At 43.4% G+C, this 18,847-nt stretch overlaps 1 protein-coding gene and 1 long non-coding RNA gene across 3 annotated transcripts in view; one reads left to right on the forward strand and one right to left on the reverse strand.

Moving 5' to 3' along the window:
* AOAH (acyloxyacyl hydrolase) overlaps positions 1-18,847 on the forward strand; it is a 166,594-nt gene that overhangs the window by 75,791 nt on the left and 71,956 nt on the right. Inside the window, exons 8-11 of the mRNA XM_032401770.1 lie at positions 243-313; positions 1,165-1,213; positions 2,448-2,496; positions 4,369-4,463. Coding sequence (XP_032257661.1) covers positions 243-313; positions 1,165-1,213; positions 2,448-2,496; positions 4,369-4,463 — 264 coding nt within the window. The remainder of the gene's footprint in view (positions 1-242; positions 314-1,164; positions 1,214-2,447; positions 2,497-4,368; positions 4,464-18,847) is intronic.
* LOC116630869 overlaps positions 11,513-18,847 on the reverse strand; it is a 42,512-nt gene continuing 35,177 nt past the window's right edge. Inside the window, exon 5 of one of the 2 annotated variants that reach the window (XR_004299029.1) lies at positions 11,513-14,801. This is a non-coding gene — a long non-coding RNA (uncharacterized LOC116630869). Of the gene's footprint in view, positions 15,806-18,847 lie in introns of both variants that reach the window. The other variant, XR_004299028.1, reaches the window with a different exon arrangement.

Consider the following 18,847-nt stretch of genomic DNA (forward strand, 5'->3'; position numbering starts at 1 on the left):
CACACACTCACATGCACACACACTACCACCTGGCATTGGCTCTGGGACTCTATTACATTTTACCTCACACTGCATGACTCAGCATATTAATCTTAAATTTCTTAGTAATCTCTAGTGTTCCTGGATTGTATTGGAATTAAGAATTACGCATGTCAGTACCCCTGGGACAGCTCTGACTGCCCTTCCTTGTGGATAACAAGGGGCGGAAATGAACCCTTCCTGTGTGTGCTCTTCAATTCCAGACGCTGAGGGGCTACCACTGGCGAGGGAGAGACTGCAATGACAGCAACAAGATGGCATACCCGGGCAGAAGGTACGTCTCTGCCCATCGCTGACTTGGGCAATTACCTTCTAAAAAGGAGGTAGGAGGCATCATTCCAACCCCAGCCTAGGGGATTGGTACTTAAAGAGAGAAGGGACCTCCGTGTCCCCGCTGAAGTAAAGCTCAGTGAAGAAAGAACAGCATTCATTCATTATTTGTCCAGGAAACGTTCATGGAGCACTTGCTCATTGCCAAGCACTCTGCCTCGTGTCGGCGGTTAATAAAATGGAAGTGGGGCCTCCCCTCGCGGAGCTTCCAGTCTAGCGAGAGGAACACACGAGTCCCCAGGTTACGGTGGACTTGTGTCCAGCCTCCTGCACGAGGTCTACATGCAGGACTGAGTGAGGAGTGAGCACGGGGCTCCCATGAGTGGACCGCATGTCATATTTTAGTCCCGGGCTGATGTTCAGCCAGCCACATCTCGGACTTCAGAAAATGGATATGCCAACCTTCATCTTAGCCGTGACTGCAGGGCCGCAGCATTCAGAATACCAGATGTTTGGGAGTGTAGAGTGTAATTGTAATGGCCTCACCTATCTAAATAAAGTGGGCTACAGATTCATTCACTCTGCTCACCAGCACCATTCCACAATACAGTCCGTGAATAGAGGCCACTGGAATTAGTCCACGGTGCCCAGAAAATATCCAAAACTGAGATAATGGCAGAGGCCAGTGGAGGCTTCCGTGTGCCATTGACAGTCATGAGTGGCACTCCTCCTTGAAGAACATGCTGTTCATCAATGACACTTCATACAGCACTTGTTCATTCATTCATTCATTCAGCTAACATTCACGGGGCAAGAAGTATATGCTAAAAACCAATGTTGGTGTTTTCTTCTTAGGCCAGACAACTGGGATATACACGAGGATTCAAACTGTAATGGCATTTGGGTAAGCAACTAGATTCAAATCTAGCCCCGTTCTCTGACGTTCCGCCCTCCTTAAAAGCCTATTTGCTTTAGTCAGTCCTACGGAAGAAGATGACAGATGAAAGCACCCTTTTTCTGCAAATTGGAAGAGGGGTAAAGACTCTGATCTCACATGATGGATGGTAGGGATGTAATGAGAGTTGAGGGTCTGTTAGTCACAGCCCCTTGAAGTCACCCGCATCTAACCCCTTTATTCTGTGGTGAATCAGGCGAAATTAAATGAAGAGTGCTGTTAGCGAAGTTTTACAGTGACCCAGACAGCTGTTGGAGCAAACCTCTTGCTCCCACCTCTTCGTGGCAGCCATTTTCTTTCTATTCCATAAAGCTAGTCAGGCAGGGTGGAAATTACCCTGTAGTTACCCCTCTATCTACATCTCGAGGCATTTAATGCTGGAGCTCCAGCTCTCCATGAACAACAGGTTTGCAGCTTTCAGGAAGAGAAAGGTAATAAAGCCCAACCAAACACAACAATGGCAGCAGACCCACGTTTTGTGGGGTCTTGAGCTAATATATGATTTGAGGGTCCTCCTGATGAAAAAGAATACCAAATTACAAATACAAAATCAAGTATGAAAGTAAATATTAATTAGAACAATAGAAGAAATCCCAACAAATTCCTGGAGTCTTGGAAATTCAGGTCCCTTGGAAATTGTAGGATGTGCAGCAGCATCCCTGGCCTCTACCCACTTGATGCCAGTCACTCCCCCTCCCCCTGTTGTCACAACCAAAAATGTCTCTAGACTTTGCCAAATGTCCCTTGGGGTAGGGGTGGGGGGAAATGAGCCCTGTTGAGAATCGCTGCTCTGGAAGCATCAGTCCTTAGGGAGTGGAGCTGTCAGGGCTCTCAGAGCTCCCCAGCTCAGAGACTGAGGAACACACTCTGACCTTGTGGCCCTGTAACTCAGTGGGCCCACAGCGCCCCCTCACGGGGACACTGCCAGCACTCCAGACACTGCCCTGCATTCTCTGGACCAGATGGTTGGGCTTCTGGATCTCTCCTTATTCCTGCCCCAGCTCCGTAAAGCCCAACTCACTTACACAGAGTGTTGCTATGTTGAATTAAGGGCTCAAAAGACTTTAATGGGTTTTATCCACTGACTTGCCTTTGTACTTTTAAAGCCATTAGGGAAAGCCTCAGTGTATGTGTCTCATACATTTAAAAACAAACCGCTAATCTCATCATTTCTCTTTTAAAGGGTGTTGATCCAAAAGATGGAATTCCGTATGAGAAGAAGTTCTGTGAAGGTATGAATTATAGAGTTAATGTGCTTATCACAATAGGGACCCTCTTTTCTAGTCTGAGTCAGATTGAAGAGAACAGACCATCCAAGTGAGGAAGTGCCTGATGCTACAGCTTAAAGTTGACCGATTTCCATTTATTTTCATGAAAAATCAGAAAAAGGCATGAAAAAGCCTGTAGAAAATGGAGGCAGAACCTAGAAAAAGCAACACTGAATTTGTCTTACTGCCTCCTTTATGTGGGGATTGGAAACTTGATTGAGAATGCCAGAAAAGGCAGCAGGGGAGAGCGCAAGGTAATGGAAACCTAGCACTTCTCCAAATAGGAAAACAAATAGAGGTGCTCTTGTTTCCTCTTTCTCCATGTCCTTCTCAATACCCGACAAGGTCAGACATCTGGGCTTGTGCTGACTGAGTCCCTGCGGCAGGCAACTGGGCTAAAGATTCACATTTGGGTGACTTGAGGGAGACCTCCAAGTTATAGCCATTGGGAGTTCCCAAAAATAGCTGAGCAAAAGCTCTGTATTCTAAATGCCCAAATGCCACAGACATCTGAGCTGCCAGTACTGTTAGGAGAAACCTATGATCACCCACATACTACTGAAAATATGTGCTTGGTGATACCCAAAGGGTCTCAGACAAGACCCTCTGGTAGCATCACTTTTTACATTTAGGCAGTATTTTCCCTAACGCTGAAAAGCATTTCATTCATTCATTCATTCGTTCATTCATTTGACAGATATTTCCTAAATGCCTATTCCTATTATGCACCAAGGGCTATACTTGGCTCTGAGTTGTCCTGGGCAGATGTGATACAGTCCATGCCTTCAATCAACTTAGTCTAATTGTCTTTAAACTCTCAGAGGGGTAGGAGGGGAGTAGAAAATGCACAGATCCAGTGCAGTGCATAGGTATGCAGTTTAGAAATGCTTGTTGGATGAATAAAAGAATGAATGAAAAAATGACTGATAAATAAATAAATAAACAAACTCAGATCTAGTGAAAAGATCCTGGTATGAGGATCTAGGATCATCATGGGAAGTCTCTTGGACTTGCCCCATCCCAACCCCTCCTGGATGTCCTGAGCCTTCTCCATCCCCATGTATGTGGCCAAGTGCTAACTGTCACAGAGGCCCAGGATAGGGAGCCACTGAAATGAGGCTAGACCGTCCTCCAGCATGACTTGGGGGACTTGAGGCTAGGGGAAAGAGGTGCCCCTCTCTGACTCTGGGAGGCATCAGTTGATTCTTTCAGGATCTTAAGGGATTCAGAAGAGTACAGGCATCACCCATGGATAAATGAATTGTGTAGATGGGCCTCAGAGGCAGATTAAGTGATTCCTAACCTCCAGACAGGGCTTCGCAGAGACCTTCATGTTCATCTCCCGTTAATCAGCCAGAATTGTCCACCCAGGGCTTTTGTGTATATGGATTAAGGGCTTTAAAAGACCATAACATCTTTGAAAAGTCTAAATTGCTCCATGAGATCACAAATTCTTAAAGTGAATTATAACAGAATTCAAGAGAGTGATTTCCAAAACCAAAACTTAGGGCATATTTCTGAGTTCAGAAAAAGTTTTGATTCATTGATTCATCCATCATTCACTCATGAGGTTGCACGGCAGTTTGTTTTATGCTGAGCGAGGAAACACACCTGCATCTGTACAGCTTAGCTAGCAGTTTCGATGGCCTAGAAATCTCATTCAGCTCCTAAATGTGATCTCCCTCACTCCCCAGCACTTGAAAAGTGGCAATGTATCACTGTTATGACGCTCTGTGCATGGAATACACACCAGGGTATCTACTCTCCTAACCACCCAATCTGGAGGCTCCAAACTACTTGAGGGTATAAATAATGCAAATAAATTGTGCCACCCAGGTTCACAGCCCAGGGGAATCATTTTGCTGGGAGACTCAGCTGGGGCTCATTTTCACATCTCTCCCGAATGGATCACAGCTTCACAGATGTCTTTGGTAAGTAATTTTGGCAGTAATTATCCCGGATGTGCCGGCCTTTGTGTTTGGTCCCCCCTTGCTCTCTCTAAATGCGATGCCAACTCCAAACAGGTGCAAATTTCCCTCCTCAGCAAAATCTGTTATAAGAGGCACATCCACAGCCATTTCAGCTCAATTCATTTCAAACAATGTGATAAGAAATGTGAGGGCATTGTGGCAACAGGCTCATCACAAGAACCATCCTGTCCATTAGAGAAGGGGGATAGTGCCCCTGCCAGGTGGAAAGGAGACTTGGACACAATGGGGAAGCTTGTCATATGGCCACCTCGGGCGTGGTTCCCTTCTCCCTCTCCAAGAACCCTGAAACTCTGATCCAGAGAAATCAGGAATTATACCAGAATTATAAATTCTTCCTTGATCCCTTCTTCTCAGACTAGAGAAATTGAACATATACCTAAACACTCCAACTGAACCTATCCCAAGTCCCAAAACTGAACAGATATAGACTTCCCTTTGTAAAGATGAGCAAGCAGGGAAACATCTGGACATATAAAAAATGCTCATGATCTCAAAAGAAAAGTACTTTTTTGGAAAAAAAAAAAAAAGCTTGCTGTAGGAGACAGAGTGGCATTTTGTAAAATATTAAATTCAGGTTCTCAACAATAGTCGACAGGAGGTTGTACCCATGAAAAAGGAGCAATCTGACATCAAGAAAGACTACTTTGGGGAGAAAGAACAATAATCAACTGATGTGAAAATCCAGTGGCAACACTGACAAGCAAGTTAGCAATGCAAAAAAGAAGATGAGCAAAGCAGTCCTCCAGCTGGGGAGATTCTGGAACTCAGAGAAGAGGCATGCAGGATGGATTCTGGAGATTGAATAGAAAACCCAGAAAAGACAACACATTAGGCAGAGAGGAAGTGGTGACCAAATCAACAATAAAAGATAATTCTCTTGAGTTGAGGGAATCCTTGTCTTCAATCCCAAACCCGCCCTGAGCACCAGGTCCAAGTGTAAAATAGACTCTGTTTACCATGTCTTCCTTTTTTTTTTTTAATTCCAAATATAGAGAAAAATCTTGCAGTCATTCTGCCCAACAACAACAAAAAACCCCAGCATACTTACTAGGAGGAAAAACCCTTTTGGCATCAGACTTACCTCTCTCGATGCTAACTTTCAGAAAATAGTGGAATGGCCTCTACAGGATTTTGAGGATTGTGTGTCAAAAGTGCTTAGACTGCCAAGATATTTTTGTTCTTACATGAGGGCCCCAGAGACTTATTCTCAGTTTTTCAAAGATTCAGAAAACATAACAGACTTATGCCCTCCTGAGAAAGGTTATTTTAAGAAGTATTCCAGATTACTATTCCAAATATTCAAATATTACTAGATTTCATTATATAACGTTTTCAAATGTACGCAATGTCAAAAAATCCATAAAGTTAAAAGACAAATGAAAAAAGAGAACAATATTTATAACATATAAGGCAATATTTAAATCCCCTAATAACAGTTCCTGCATGTCAATAATAATTTTTTTAATTTAATAAAGAACATAACTAATAAATATAAACACAGTTTCATCTTTAATAGTAATCAAAGAAATACAAATTAAAACAACAATGGAATATCATTTATCATCTGTCAAACAGATAAAGTTTAAAAAGTGATAAAGGCCTAGTTTCAGCAAAAATATGGACATGTTCTTTCACCACCAAGAGTGTTTAACTTGTTAGAACTTCTCTAAAAGGCAATTTGACAATATATATAAAGTGGCATGAAAATGTTTGTGGTTTTAATAATTCTGCATCTGGAAGTTTACCTCTAAAACTGATCAGTCATTTGCTCAAGATTCTGTGTACATGAATATTCATCAAAGAGTTACTTATAAGAGCAAAAATTAGAAGAGAAATTAAAAATTAAAAAAAACAGGGATTAGACATGTAAAAATATATTATATCCATAAAATGAAATGTTATGCTACCACTAATGCACATGTTGTAGACATATTTCTTAGCAAGAAATATATTAATAATAACTTGTTAGGGGGCAAAAACAGTTTATAAAATAATATGTATGAACCAGGTTTGTGAATATGTAAGTGCATCTGTGTGTGCAAGCAAAGAAAATAATAGGAAGGTTATGGATCAGTACGTTAACACGGTACGTTTGGATTGTAGAGCACTGGGTAACATTTTCTCTTATTTTTCTTCAGTGAATTTGTACTATGTATGTACCAAATATTGTAATCCAAGATTTAGGGGGTCTTTTTGTTTTGTTTTGAACAAATAGCTAAAAAACACCAAAGCACTGCTTTCTTTAATATTTATAAAAACCCTCTGAGGTAGGTGTTATTGCAACATAGCTTCACTGTACAGACAGATACCCAGAGAAGTTGAGTACACTGCCTAAGGTCACACAGCTAACAGGTGAAACAATCACTTCCTTTCATTGTCATCTTGAACAAGCCACCTACCCAGAAATTCTGTAAATGATGGTAGGAACAATCTCAGGCAAGGCCATGTGTTTCATGATCTAAAGGCTGTGAACATGCTTTGGACCCTATGTTGGATTCAAACCAGACAAAAAGCAGATTGACACACAGCTCATGCAGTGCAGTGGTGGCAGCTAGCCAGGCTGGTCCATGTCCTTGTGCTTGTCCTTCTTATCCCACACCTGGGCCTCTAGAGGCTGAGGTGAAGGGTGTCACTTTAGGTTTCTCCCAGAGAGAATGGCCTCTCACAAACTCTCACCAGAGGACCAGAGCAGCTCACTCGGCAGGGTGCTAAATCTCTGAGAAAGAGAAAGATCCACTGAGAAACTAGCCCAGCAGCTGGTCCCATCCTGAAGTCCTGACAGTTGGGATTTGAATTGTAACATTTTTTAATCTGCTATTTGCAACAACAAATTAAGTGAGATACTGCAGCTCGGCATTGTTGGTTTGGGTTTGGGTTACAGGTATCCCCTGGTTTCTGAAAGTTTGTTTTAATGCCACTTTGCTGTTACAGAAGACCTATATTCATCCCCTTTTCTTGCCAACTAAAAGAAATCTATTTTTATTTTTATTTTTTTAAGATTTTTTATTTATTTATTTGACAGAGAGAGACACAGTGAGAGAGAGGGAACACAAGCAGGGGGAGTGGGGGAGGGAGAAGCAGGCTTCCCGCTGAGCAGGGAGCCCGACGCGGGGCTCGATCCCAGGACCCCGGGATCATGACCTGAGCCGAAGGCAGACGCTTAACGACTGAGCCACCCAGGCGCCCCTAAAAGAAATCTAAAGAAGATGTTCGCTTTTACAAAAAAAAAGCTGTTACCAGACTAATGTAGGTCTTTCAGAAAAGCAAAGTGGCCTAATTCGAACTTTCAGAACACTCTGTGTTTAGATAGCCAGGGAAACCTGTATTTCCCACCCCACCCCCTATCACTTTTTGGCAGTGAATTGTAGTCCTGAGAAATGACCACAAGAATGGCAATAACATAGAGTTGATGTGGAAGCCAAATTGGGCATAATGGTAGTTGGGATTCATGATTCTCACCAACATGTTAATAATGCTGTTGGTGGTAGGGACATCACTACAGTTTTAGTGTCATTTTGTCACCTATTTCAAGCCTTTGATGTTCTAGTGTTCTTAAAAGGTCTCCCCAGGTTAACATGCTTCTCCAAGCTACAAATCAATCCAGTCACTCCAAGCCTGGACCACTTCTGTGTTATACCATTTATAAGATGGAAGATGAAACAAGAATAAAAGAGAAATATTTTGCCTAGAAAGTTAGCATTGAAAATGAAGATTTATCACTAAGTTGTTATCAAAATAATGCTGTACAAACCACCCCAAGTCTCAGTGACTTAAAGCAATCCCCATTTCTTCTCACTCACACATCTGTGGGCTGTCTAGGATCAGCTATTTAGGCTGGACTCTGTTGGTCTTGGCTCCAAGCTAAAGGTTGGGTCTAGGTCTGTTCCATGTGTCTCATTTTTCTTGGTTGGGCAATCTATCCAAAAAGTATTCTTTTCATGGTAATGGTGGAAGTGCAAGAGGACAAGGCACCCCCCACAAATACATTTGCTACCTTATGTCCACCATCAATGCATTGGCCAAGGCAAGTCACATGGCCATGCCCAGGATCAATGGGGAAGCAAGTATATCTGCCCAAAGTGAGAGAGGGAAGAAAGTAAATATTTGCAGTATTGTTTTTATCTAATTATAAATGTTAAATATTCAATGGAGAAAAATAACCAATACAGAAATTATTAAGAAATCATTAAAATTCTCCTAAATCCTACCACCCAAGGAGAATCATTTTAACATTTTGGAGTATCAGATTAGTTTTAAAATATTAATAGTCTTCTTATTGAGGGAAAAAAAGATATGAAGTCAATGTTAGAACCAATTTTGAGAGGTAAAAAAAAAAATCCCCATCATCTTGAACTTTTCTCTGTGTTTTTCCACTCTTTCCCAGAACTCCACCCCTGCTATGCATAACACACACACATACACATTATTTAGTCACAAGAGTAGCAAGTATGCAATAGGCCATTCTCCTTTTTTTCAATTGGCACTAATTATAATCATTTTTCCACATTGCTACTTAGTCTTTATATTCATTATATTTGTCAGTGTTCTATAGTATCCTTTTCAGTATATACTATAAGCCATAATCTACTAAACCATCTGGCTATGACTGGATATTAAGCTGATTCATTTCTGGGCTACTATGGATCATACTCCTTAAAAAAAAAAATTCTCATTTTCAAACATATTACCTATAGAATCTCTTCATTTGTGCAGGGAGTCAGCCTACGTATGATTACAATGCCTAGCAGACATCCATGACGGATGTTGAGCTCTGATGTCTCATGTCTTGACTGTTTGGCTTTAATGCTTGTGGCAAGTAAACAAAATATCGCCAAGTACTAACCTGGGACCTACTGTGTACGAAGCCCTGTGATAGGAGTGAATGACACAGAGGTAAAGGGAATGGAAAGGTCTTCAGAAGGCTTCAGGCCTTATGGGGAAATGGGGACAAGCAAATTCCAGAGCTGCTGCATCAATGCATATGCGTTCCCCAAACTCAAGGAAAGAAGGAGTTCAGGCAGTCTGGTCCTCACAGGAAGAAGTGTCCTAGCAGCTGAAAGAGCACACACAAAGGCTCACAAGTAAGAGGGTTCGCATTCTGAGAAGAAGTCTAGTGTGGCTGAATTGATGTTCATAGAGCACAAACTGGAGACGGTATGAGAAGAGTCTAGAAAGGTGCATAGGAGCCAGATCTCAAGGGCCCTTGAAGCCACATTAAGGAATTCAGAGTTTATCCTGAAGGCAATAGGAAGCTGCCAAGGGGTTTTAAACTGAGAAATAGCAGCAGTCATATTTGAATTTTAGAAATATCACCCTGATTTCAGTGGCAGGATGGATTGGGAGGAAAAACAGGAAAGTAGACCAACTAGGAGTTTATCTTCTAGTGAAAGTGCCCTAAACTGGAAGAGTACAGTGGGAAAAAAAGAAATGGACAAACTCAGAAGTTATCCAGAAGGAACAGTAGACATGTGTTTTTCTCATACCCTTCCCACCCTGTGGACTTTACAGCCAGTTCCTGAAGAGATCAGCCTCCCTGAGCCAGATCTCCCACCCAGCTGGGCTTACTCCAGGGCTGTGAGGGTATCCCCACATCTGGAGAGGCAGCCTCACCAACTTCACCCCCCTCATGCTGATCTTCCCTGCAGGGGTTGAAGCCAGCTTTTGGAAGAGTCTCGCTTACTGGAAGAGTCTGTCCCCCTAAGAAACTTCTGGTGCCTCTGGTTCTTCTGCACCATACCCCTGACTCCCAATAGTTACGGTGAACTTATAATTCGTTGTCCAAACCTGAGAAAAGAGGGATCACTACTGGTAATTATATGAGGATAATAGGCATTAACTTAGACTGGCCCAGACAAATTGGGATGTATGGCCACCCAACTGAGAGCATGAGAGCCATGTATGGAACTGACACCATGAGTCAAGAACAGTGCCCAGAGGGGAGTTTCCAGGCCCTAAATTATCTCTATATAAAATAATCTTGGACTTTGAAGCAGACCTGGGTTCAAATACTAACTTAGCCACTTACTGATCCTCTCTGAACTTAATTTCCTCATCTAAAAAAATATAAATAATTACAGCTATCTCATCAGAAATTTGGGATGATTTTACAAGAGGATATTTAAAAATGGACTATTTATTTCTACCTAACTTTCAACTGAGGCCCCAGGACAATGTGGGCCAACTATTCCCACATTCTGCTGTCAAATATTAGAAGGACTTCAGCAGGACATGCACAAGAAGGGAGTGAAAATCGTTTCTGCAACCTGTAGCTGAAGGCCCACCTCAAAGGTCTAAGAGTTGAGGCAGGGAATGGCTGGTGTCAGCATGTCAGGGGGCCTCAGGTCTCCCCTCGGGGGAAGGGTGGACATGCTTCCCTCCCAGAGTAGATGACCACTAGCAGACTTGGATGGGTGTCTCCGGAGACTGGAGTCACAGGGGCTGGTGTCCGACACTCTTGTGAATAATGTAAGGGTGTGAATAATGTGACTGAGGAAAGAAGGAATGTGTCTCCTAGGGGCAAAGACATATACCCCAGGAAGGGAGAGCCAGCTTGGATCATTACAAATCCTGGAAAAGATTGTCTGGAGATGACTTCACTATGGAGGGTAAACTCCAGATGACCAGAGGCTGGAGCATGAAAATTAAAGACTAGACGGGGTGAAGAGAATGCACCAACTGCACCTCCACCTGCAAAATTAGTCACGTGTTCCCAGCAGGGCCTCTCAGAGCCCCCATTAGAGAGAGCCAGCTTTGGACATCTGCCCAGCCAGAAGAATCACATCTGATTATACCTCTTCTCCTTCCACCCACCACCCCCTGTGGTCAGAAGCCTCAGCCCTGAATTATTCATTAATTCATTTGACTATAACAATAAGAAACAATCAATACAAATAACATTTTTATGACATATAACTTTATTTTCCAAAACAAACAAAAAAACAAGTTAGAAGAGTAGTTTTCTTTTCCATTATTGTGAATCTCTTTGATATCTGGCTAAAGACAGCTGGATCTCCATACCTGCTTCCCTCTTCAGTCTGTTTTAATATACATGTAGGTAGCCTCTTGAAAATTACATTGTACCCTCATGAGTGAAATAAAAAGGCAAATGAAAAAGGTAAATCAAGTCTTAGAATTATGATAAAAATAGTGACCTCATAAACTCTCTGTGAGGGTCTCAAAGATCTCCAGGGGTCCCCAGACCCTATTTTGAGAACCACTGTCACAGAGTTTTCCTGTTGCCTCTAATGTCCAAACTTTGAGGATTTACAAAGAAAGATGTGGTTGTGGAGTACCACAGTGTAGTTTCCAAAATTGTTTATGTCTAGAAATGCCAGAAAAGAGGTATTCTAAGATAGAATGTTTTAGGGCAAAATAGGAAGCCATCAGCATAGGGTGGACTAGCCTCTCAACCCAAGAGTTCCAGAGCATATGTGAGGTTCCCCAAGAGACTGTCCCTGAGAGTGCTCACTCTGCCAGGCTGTGTGTCCTCAGTCATCCCTCTGCCCATGGGATCTACTATTTGAGAACCTTTTAGTAATGTCACCACAAAGGAAGAGAACCCCCAACCTTTTGGCTAATTCAGCAGGTGGAACCCCTTTTAAACTGGTTTTCTAGTCAGTGTCAGAGTCAACATTTAGCAGGGACCAATCAGGAAAATAAAAGCATTCCAACAGAGGGGATTTAATACAGGAGATTGACTACACAGTGTTGGATTTAATACAAGCAACTGATTACATAGGTATTAGAACTAAAAGGGAGTTTCTGAAGAGATTAATCATTGCTGACGCTAGGGCTAGGGAACAAAAAGGAAGACGGGGTTTTATCAGAACTAAAGCAAGGGGTGTGGCTGACGCTTGAACCTTGGCAGAGCCTATACTGACTGCCAAGGGCACACAGACCAGCTGCTACTGGAACCACTGTGGAATGTGGAAATGAGCCGGAAGTAGCAAAGGAGGCAGAAGGCTGAAGGCTGCTGGAGGCTGCTGGAGGCTGCTGACCTCCGCTGGAACCCAGAAAATTGTTCCTCTCCTCCTCCCACGTGCTCCTCTCCCACCTGCTCCTCCCATTGGCTGGGGGACGCAGAGGAGCCTGGGAATTGTAGTTTGCAGAGTCCACGCCCCTTCTGCGGAGCAGAGACCGAGCCCAGAGGCAATCAGTGGAATGGGAGGCCTGGCTGGCTGCACCATCTTGGCCCATTAGAGCCTCATCCCTTTATGTCCTTTTACCCTGGGACCTGTCTCACCCTTAGAGTCCCCCCCAAGGCTGCTGTTCACCAAATGCCAAATCATTCCCTTCTCAGCTGCCTTTGAGGAAGCCTCCCCAAAATGACCAGAAGAGGGCGAACTCCCAGGAATCATCTTTAAAAATTAAGCCTCTGGACCTTTCTCTGAGGGGTTTGGGTGCCAGAGGTTCTGAGTTTGGATTCTGTAGCCCTGACTGTGGCACTAGGGGGGTACCCACTGGCCCCTGGCCCCACCTTGCAATCCCTCCACGGACTCGGGTCCACGTAGCAACCGTAGTAAACACCCGGCTGCGGGGGCCTCTCTCGGGGACAGAGAGTGGGAATAGGTACGGTCAACGGTCGACAGACCCTTCAGGACCCCACAGCGTGTCTGGTGCTCTGCATTGGCTGCGCCAAGTCATCCGTCATATCATCCGGAAAGAGCCAGGAGTGCTGAAGAAAATCAGTGACTCGTTGTTTCATAATAGGCCATTCTGCCCTTTATGAGAATACTCAACATTTCTTGGCCTTTGTCTTCCTATAAAGCAGAAAACACTCCTGCAAATGCATCACCCCATCCCGACTGCGCCTATGGAAAAGGACTCCACAGTCTTGGATGTCTTTCCTGCCGCAGCCTCTTCCTCTCTCCCCTTCTTGCCACCCGCTCGTTAAGCAGTGTGGCACCCGGGAGGCCTGTTTACAGCTAATTAGATTAGGAGTGTGTTCATCTGGAAAGATATTTGTAGTTCAATAAAGAGAGTGTGAAGAATCACCCTCCTGGTTCCAGAGAAACAAAGGTTCTGAGCCTCATTCCGCTGGGGGCAGAAAAAGGTTTTTGCCCCCTCCCTCCTTAAACAAGCCTCCCTTCTCTCCAAGATATCTGTAGTACTTAGACTCAGAATGAGCTTCCCATGCCACAGGAAAGATCTCAGCTTCGAAAGATTGCAAAGCAAAACAACGAGCAAATTTGAAAACACTTTCATGCGGTTTTTTTTCTTTCAAAAGAAAAACAATCACTGCTTGAGATGTTTTGTTGAGAAAGAAAAGGAGGCAGAGAGATCATCAAGGCCAGCGATAGACGCTGCCCTCCTGCCTCTTCCCCATCTGTTCGAAAATTATTTCCAAAATATTAAATGCTACATTTCACTGAACCAGAATTGCATGACGCATTGGGGCTGGGGGAGAGAGGAGGGAGACGAGATTCTGAAATACAATTTCCCAAATGTTTATTTTGCTAGCGAAGGCTGCTGCCTGTATTATTATAAAATCTTAGCACGACCCCCAGCAGGCTGTTGTCTGTAGGGTAAGTAGGCACAGATTGAATTTCGTACTGTGTCAAGGACAAAATGAATCCTTAATCTGGCTGCAGAAAATGCATATTCACCCAAGAGAACAGCGGCTCCAGTCTTTCAAGCCCACATGTGCTTCATTCCTTTCTTTGAGATAAGTGTACAGATCAAGTTTGGCTGCCCTTTATTAGCCCCCAGACAGCCCGGGTAGTATCAAAGCTCGCACCCTGGCTCTCCCTAACCTGCCCACTTCCCACTCTCTGGATTTAACAATGAGCATAAAGCTCCCATCAAGCATAAAGGCTGATTTTCATGGTGCACGTAAAATATGAAAATCCTACCTCGGCTAACTTCATGTCGACTCCAGAAATATTTTAGGGTTAGAGTACTTTATTATTGTTTTTCCAGACGAGGAAAGGTCATAGTTCAGTAAAATTGGACAAAATTACATTTTCTGCTCCTCAGACGTCTTGCAGGCTGGCAGATTAAGGATGCAAAGCGGTGAAAAGAGAAGCCTCAATCCTAGTTACTTCTCATTTATTCGGTCAGAAAAAGAGAGCTACGTTCATGTCGGTGAATCCTTTCCTCCAGCGGCTATCAGGTCACAAGAGACAGAATGTTCTTCAATTCCCATTCCCATTCCCTGTTCATGGGCACAGGCCTTCCTGCTCAAGGTGAGCATCTGGGTCTCTTACCTGCCAGCAAAGTAGGGTGTTCTTGCAGGCTCATTCTTCCGAAAACGTTTGTGATCTTAGCCCTCATTAGCTTCTGCAAGAATTAAAAAGCCAAACACTCATTGTTGTGAAAAACTACAAAAGGAAATTATTTGAAGCTCCATACTTCTGAAAAGCATTTATAATTAGCCAGCCCACCTGCCTGCTCTCCCAGCACATGAGATGGAGATTTCCTCAGAGAGAGGCAGCATGAGTCCATAAGCACCTGTGCGAGCCAGCGTGCTGCTAAGACTCAATGCAATCTCTTGCCCTCTAGTTAATTATATTTACCACTTTGCTTCGCTCTCCCTCAAGCTCCTCAGCCGTGAAATGGGTCTCAGGGAACTAACTCATCACAGGAAAAACATCTAGAATCTCGAATCAGTGGGGATGTGGAAAGAGGAAAATTCTGGCATTTAGAAATAATTTGGGATGGTTGGAATTGATTGCTACACCCCATTCATTCATTAGCTCATTCAGCTAATTCCCTCCATGCCACTCCTTGGGGTAATAAGAATAGAGATTGCCCAGCCCAGCCCTTGCCAAATGCCGGGTTTCAGAATGATTTCCTGGGGATTTTCTACTCAAGGTATTGGCTGGCAGATTGGTCAGAGGTATGAGCTAAACCATAAGCCCTACAGGAAAATCAAGGGAAGCATTCTGAAATACAAGGTCCAAAGAGTCCAGACAGATTAAGGACAGCAACACTGAGCCAAGAATGTAAAGACTGATTGCTAAAGAGCCCAAAGGAAAATAGATCAATAAGGAGCAAAGAGGTCATGTTCTCATGTTGGTAACATAGTTGTGAGCCAGCAAGTAGAGCAGGTAGAAGGGTAGAGCCTTTCTTAAAAGACTAGTTATTAATCAAGCAGGGTATAGGCTCAGCTGCTGTAACAAAGAATCCCAAAATTCAGTGACTTAAGATGCAAATGTGTTTTCCTTTCATATAATAATCCAGAGAGAAGCAGTCCAGGGCCGGCAAGACAGCCAGATCATCCTCAACATGCAGCTTCCACCTCTGAGTCCAAGGGAACTGCTCCAGCTTTTGCCACCTCCCTCCTGTAGGAAAGAAAAAGGGCCCAGTGAGGACACACACATCCCCTGGGAGAATGTGACTCAGAGGTGGCACACATTACTCTCTCACACACCTCACTGTGCAGAACCTAGTCACATGGCCACACCAGGCTCCACCAGAGGCTGGGAAGTATGGTCAGTCCCTGGTTGGGCAGCCATGTGCCCAAAGAACAATGTGGGAGTTCTATTAAAGGCAGAGAAAAGAGATAAGGGTGGACAATTGGGGCCCTATACATGAAAAGGAGTCTCTAGCCTCAAGGAGCTTAAAGTCTACTTGGGAAGATAGACAAGTAAACTCTTGTCTTATAATATTAAGCAAATATTACCATGTGTTTACCAAATGCCAGGCATTATACTTAGCATTATCTCCTTTCATACTGAAATGACTCCATTATTATGTATATTTTATAGATGAAGAAATGAAGACTTAGAGGTTAACTAACCCAAGAGAATGCAGTTAAACATGGAGCCCAGATGCAAATCTGATTCTGTCAGACCCTAAAGCAGAAGTCAGCATATTATGGCCCTCGAACCAAATGTGGCCCTTCACTTTTTTTTTCTTTTTGTAAATAAAGTTTTAATGAAACACAGCATGCCCATTCATTTACATATTGTCAGTGGCTGCTTTTCCACTACAATGGCAGTACTGAGTAGTCATAACAGAAACCAAATGGCCCGCAAAACCTAAAATATTTACTATCTGCCCTTTACAAAAGAAGTTTGCCTACTCTGCCCTAGTGCTGGCATGTCAGGTGTAATTAGCTAGACATGTACAGGGTGTGATGAGAGCTGGAGGAGACTTACAGAGGGAGGGTGGGCCAGTCTAGGAAGTCAGGATTTAGCTAACCCTTGACCAATGAACAGCAATTGATCAGTAAAGACAGTGGAGTAGGAAGAAGAGCTTGTGACAGGCCTGGGGGTCTGAGTGGCCCACAGGTATCTGAGTGGGGTGTGAGAAGAGGTTGGGGCAGTGGGTGGTGCAGTGTGGAGGAGAATACTGAATAGCTACAGTAGCTCGTAGGGCAGCATTTCCCAAACCTGGCCCATCGTCGTAGCCATTTTGGGCACTTATTAAAAATAAGGATTCTAAGACTCTACCACAAATCTGCCCAAACAGGATCCATATCTTCAAGAAACTCCCCACAAGATTCTGGAATACATTGCTGAAGATGGTAGGGGGAGAGTGAGAAGGCAGGGACACTGGCCAAAGGCTGTGGTGGTAACCCAGGGCCATCCTACGTGCAAGTTGGAAGGCTAGAAGCAGCAAGGTTTGTGACAGCTTCTTGGTAGAGGTGAAAGAGGGGAGAGGAAGAAAATGAGATCGTTTTTGTGAGTGAGATAGTGGGGAGTGACAGCCCAGTTCTGGCCTGGTCATGAGGAGTCCCCGTGATGGCTTCTCCTGTTCTCCCCTCTATAGCTTGGCTATGGACTTTGGGCTTCTAGAGTCTAATGTTGGATGTTACCTCTCAAAAAGGGAGAACTACCCCATCCCAGACAAATGGAAGCCTGGTTGCTTCAGAAATGACCAAACCTTTACAAAATCAAATGGAGGTATCTGAAGGGGGGACTTCTATAATTTGATATGGATGCCTCATTGCCTGTTCCTGGCCCTTAGAAGAGTTATTTTTTCTGTTTGTTAAAGAATTTGTTTCACTGGCTCCATGAAAGAATTGAGTTGTGATTATTTCTGCATAACAGCGGGACACTTTAAACTCTTATTTTCTCAGTTTTATGAATTTGGGTACAGTTCTTCAATCACTCTGGAAGTAATGATGGAAGGAATTGAATTCTGTGGAAGAAATCCAACTGCATGATGCATTTTCATTTGATATGGGGCAGTTAGATAAATGCATCCCTTGACTCATTCATTGAATAAATAAATCATGGGGTTAGAGCTTAAATAATAAATAAAAGAAAAGGGGAAAGAAAGAGACTAAGAGGAGCTGACAAGGTGAAAAAATAAATAAAAAGAGCTATATGCAGGCAAAATGATGAAAGATTGTTGCCTGCCATTCTGTCCTCTTTATATTTACTGGTCACATTTTGCTAGAAATGTTTGACTATTTCTTCACTGCCCCATAAGGTTTTGGACTGGCATAGGGTCAAAGATGAAATGCTATACCTTTTCCCTGAAAATTACTTATTTAGCGCCAGCTGAAGTCTAAATGTGCCTTCAATAGGCATCATCCCAGGAGCTGAGCAGTTATTGTTACTGGTCATAACAACAGATAGAGCAGTAGATAACTGGCATCCTGGCTGTTTGGGTTTGTTTGAGGGAGACTTTGTTGGTCTTCCTTGTACATAATATGAATTTAGCCTTGGCATTTTGCATATGGTATTGCCAACACTTTAACTCTTTTCTCCCCTGCCCCTCTTTGCCTGGCTCCCTCTTAGTAACCTCACAGGACTCACATGGGATAATGTTTCTTTCAAGATTCCTTCCCTGACCCCCACACATGGGATAGGTGTCCCTTCTAGCACTCTGGACTTCCCTATCAATCCTGCTAACAGCTAACGTTCATTGAACACTGACAATTCTGAACTCTATGAATGGATTGTCCTTTCCAATCCTCTCAACCACCTGATGAGATAGGTGCTATGATTAGTCCATTGTACAGACAAGGAAACTGAGATACAGAAGAGTTAAATCAAGTCTTCAAGGTTACCCAGCTGGGAAGTCTTTATTTTCTAGCCTGTGAGCTCCACAAAGGAGTAACTTGTGGCTGCCTGGTACGATGGTCAACAGAGTGCCTGGCATGGCTGGCATTGATGTGTTTCTCTCTGTCTCTCTTTCTCTGTATGTTTAATGAATTATAAGGCCACAGGGACCTCAATAGGAGACTCACTTCACTGCATATGGGATTCTAAGGTTGATGAATCAAACTCGGAGTTAAATTGCATTCTTGAAGTTGTCTATATCAAAGCATTAGCTTATGTGAATGATGCTGCCTGACTGAGTTAAGTCTGAGATTGCAGAGGAAGAAAACAGATGAAATACACTTTCCCCGCTCTCTCAGAGCTTCATCT

This window comes from Phoca vitulina, unplaced genomic scaffold (assembly GCF_004348235.1).
Source record: "Phoca vitulina isolate PV1807 unplaced genomic scaffold, GSC_HSeal_1.0 scaffold4, whole genome shotgun sequence".
Classification (NCBI taxonomy): domain Eukaryota; kingdom Metazoa; phylum Chordata; class Mammalia; order Carnivora; family Phocidae; genus Phoca; species Phoca vitulina.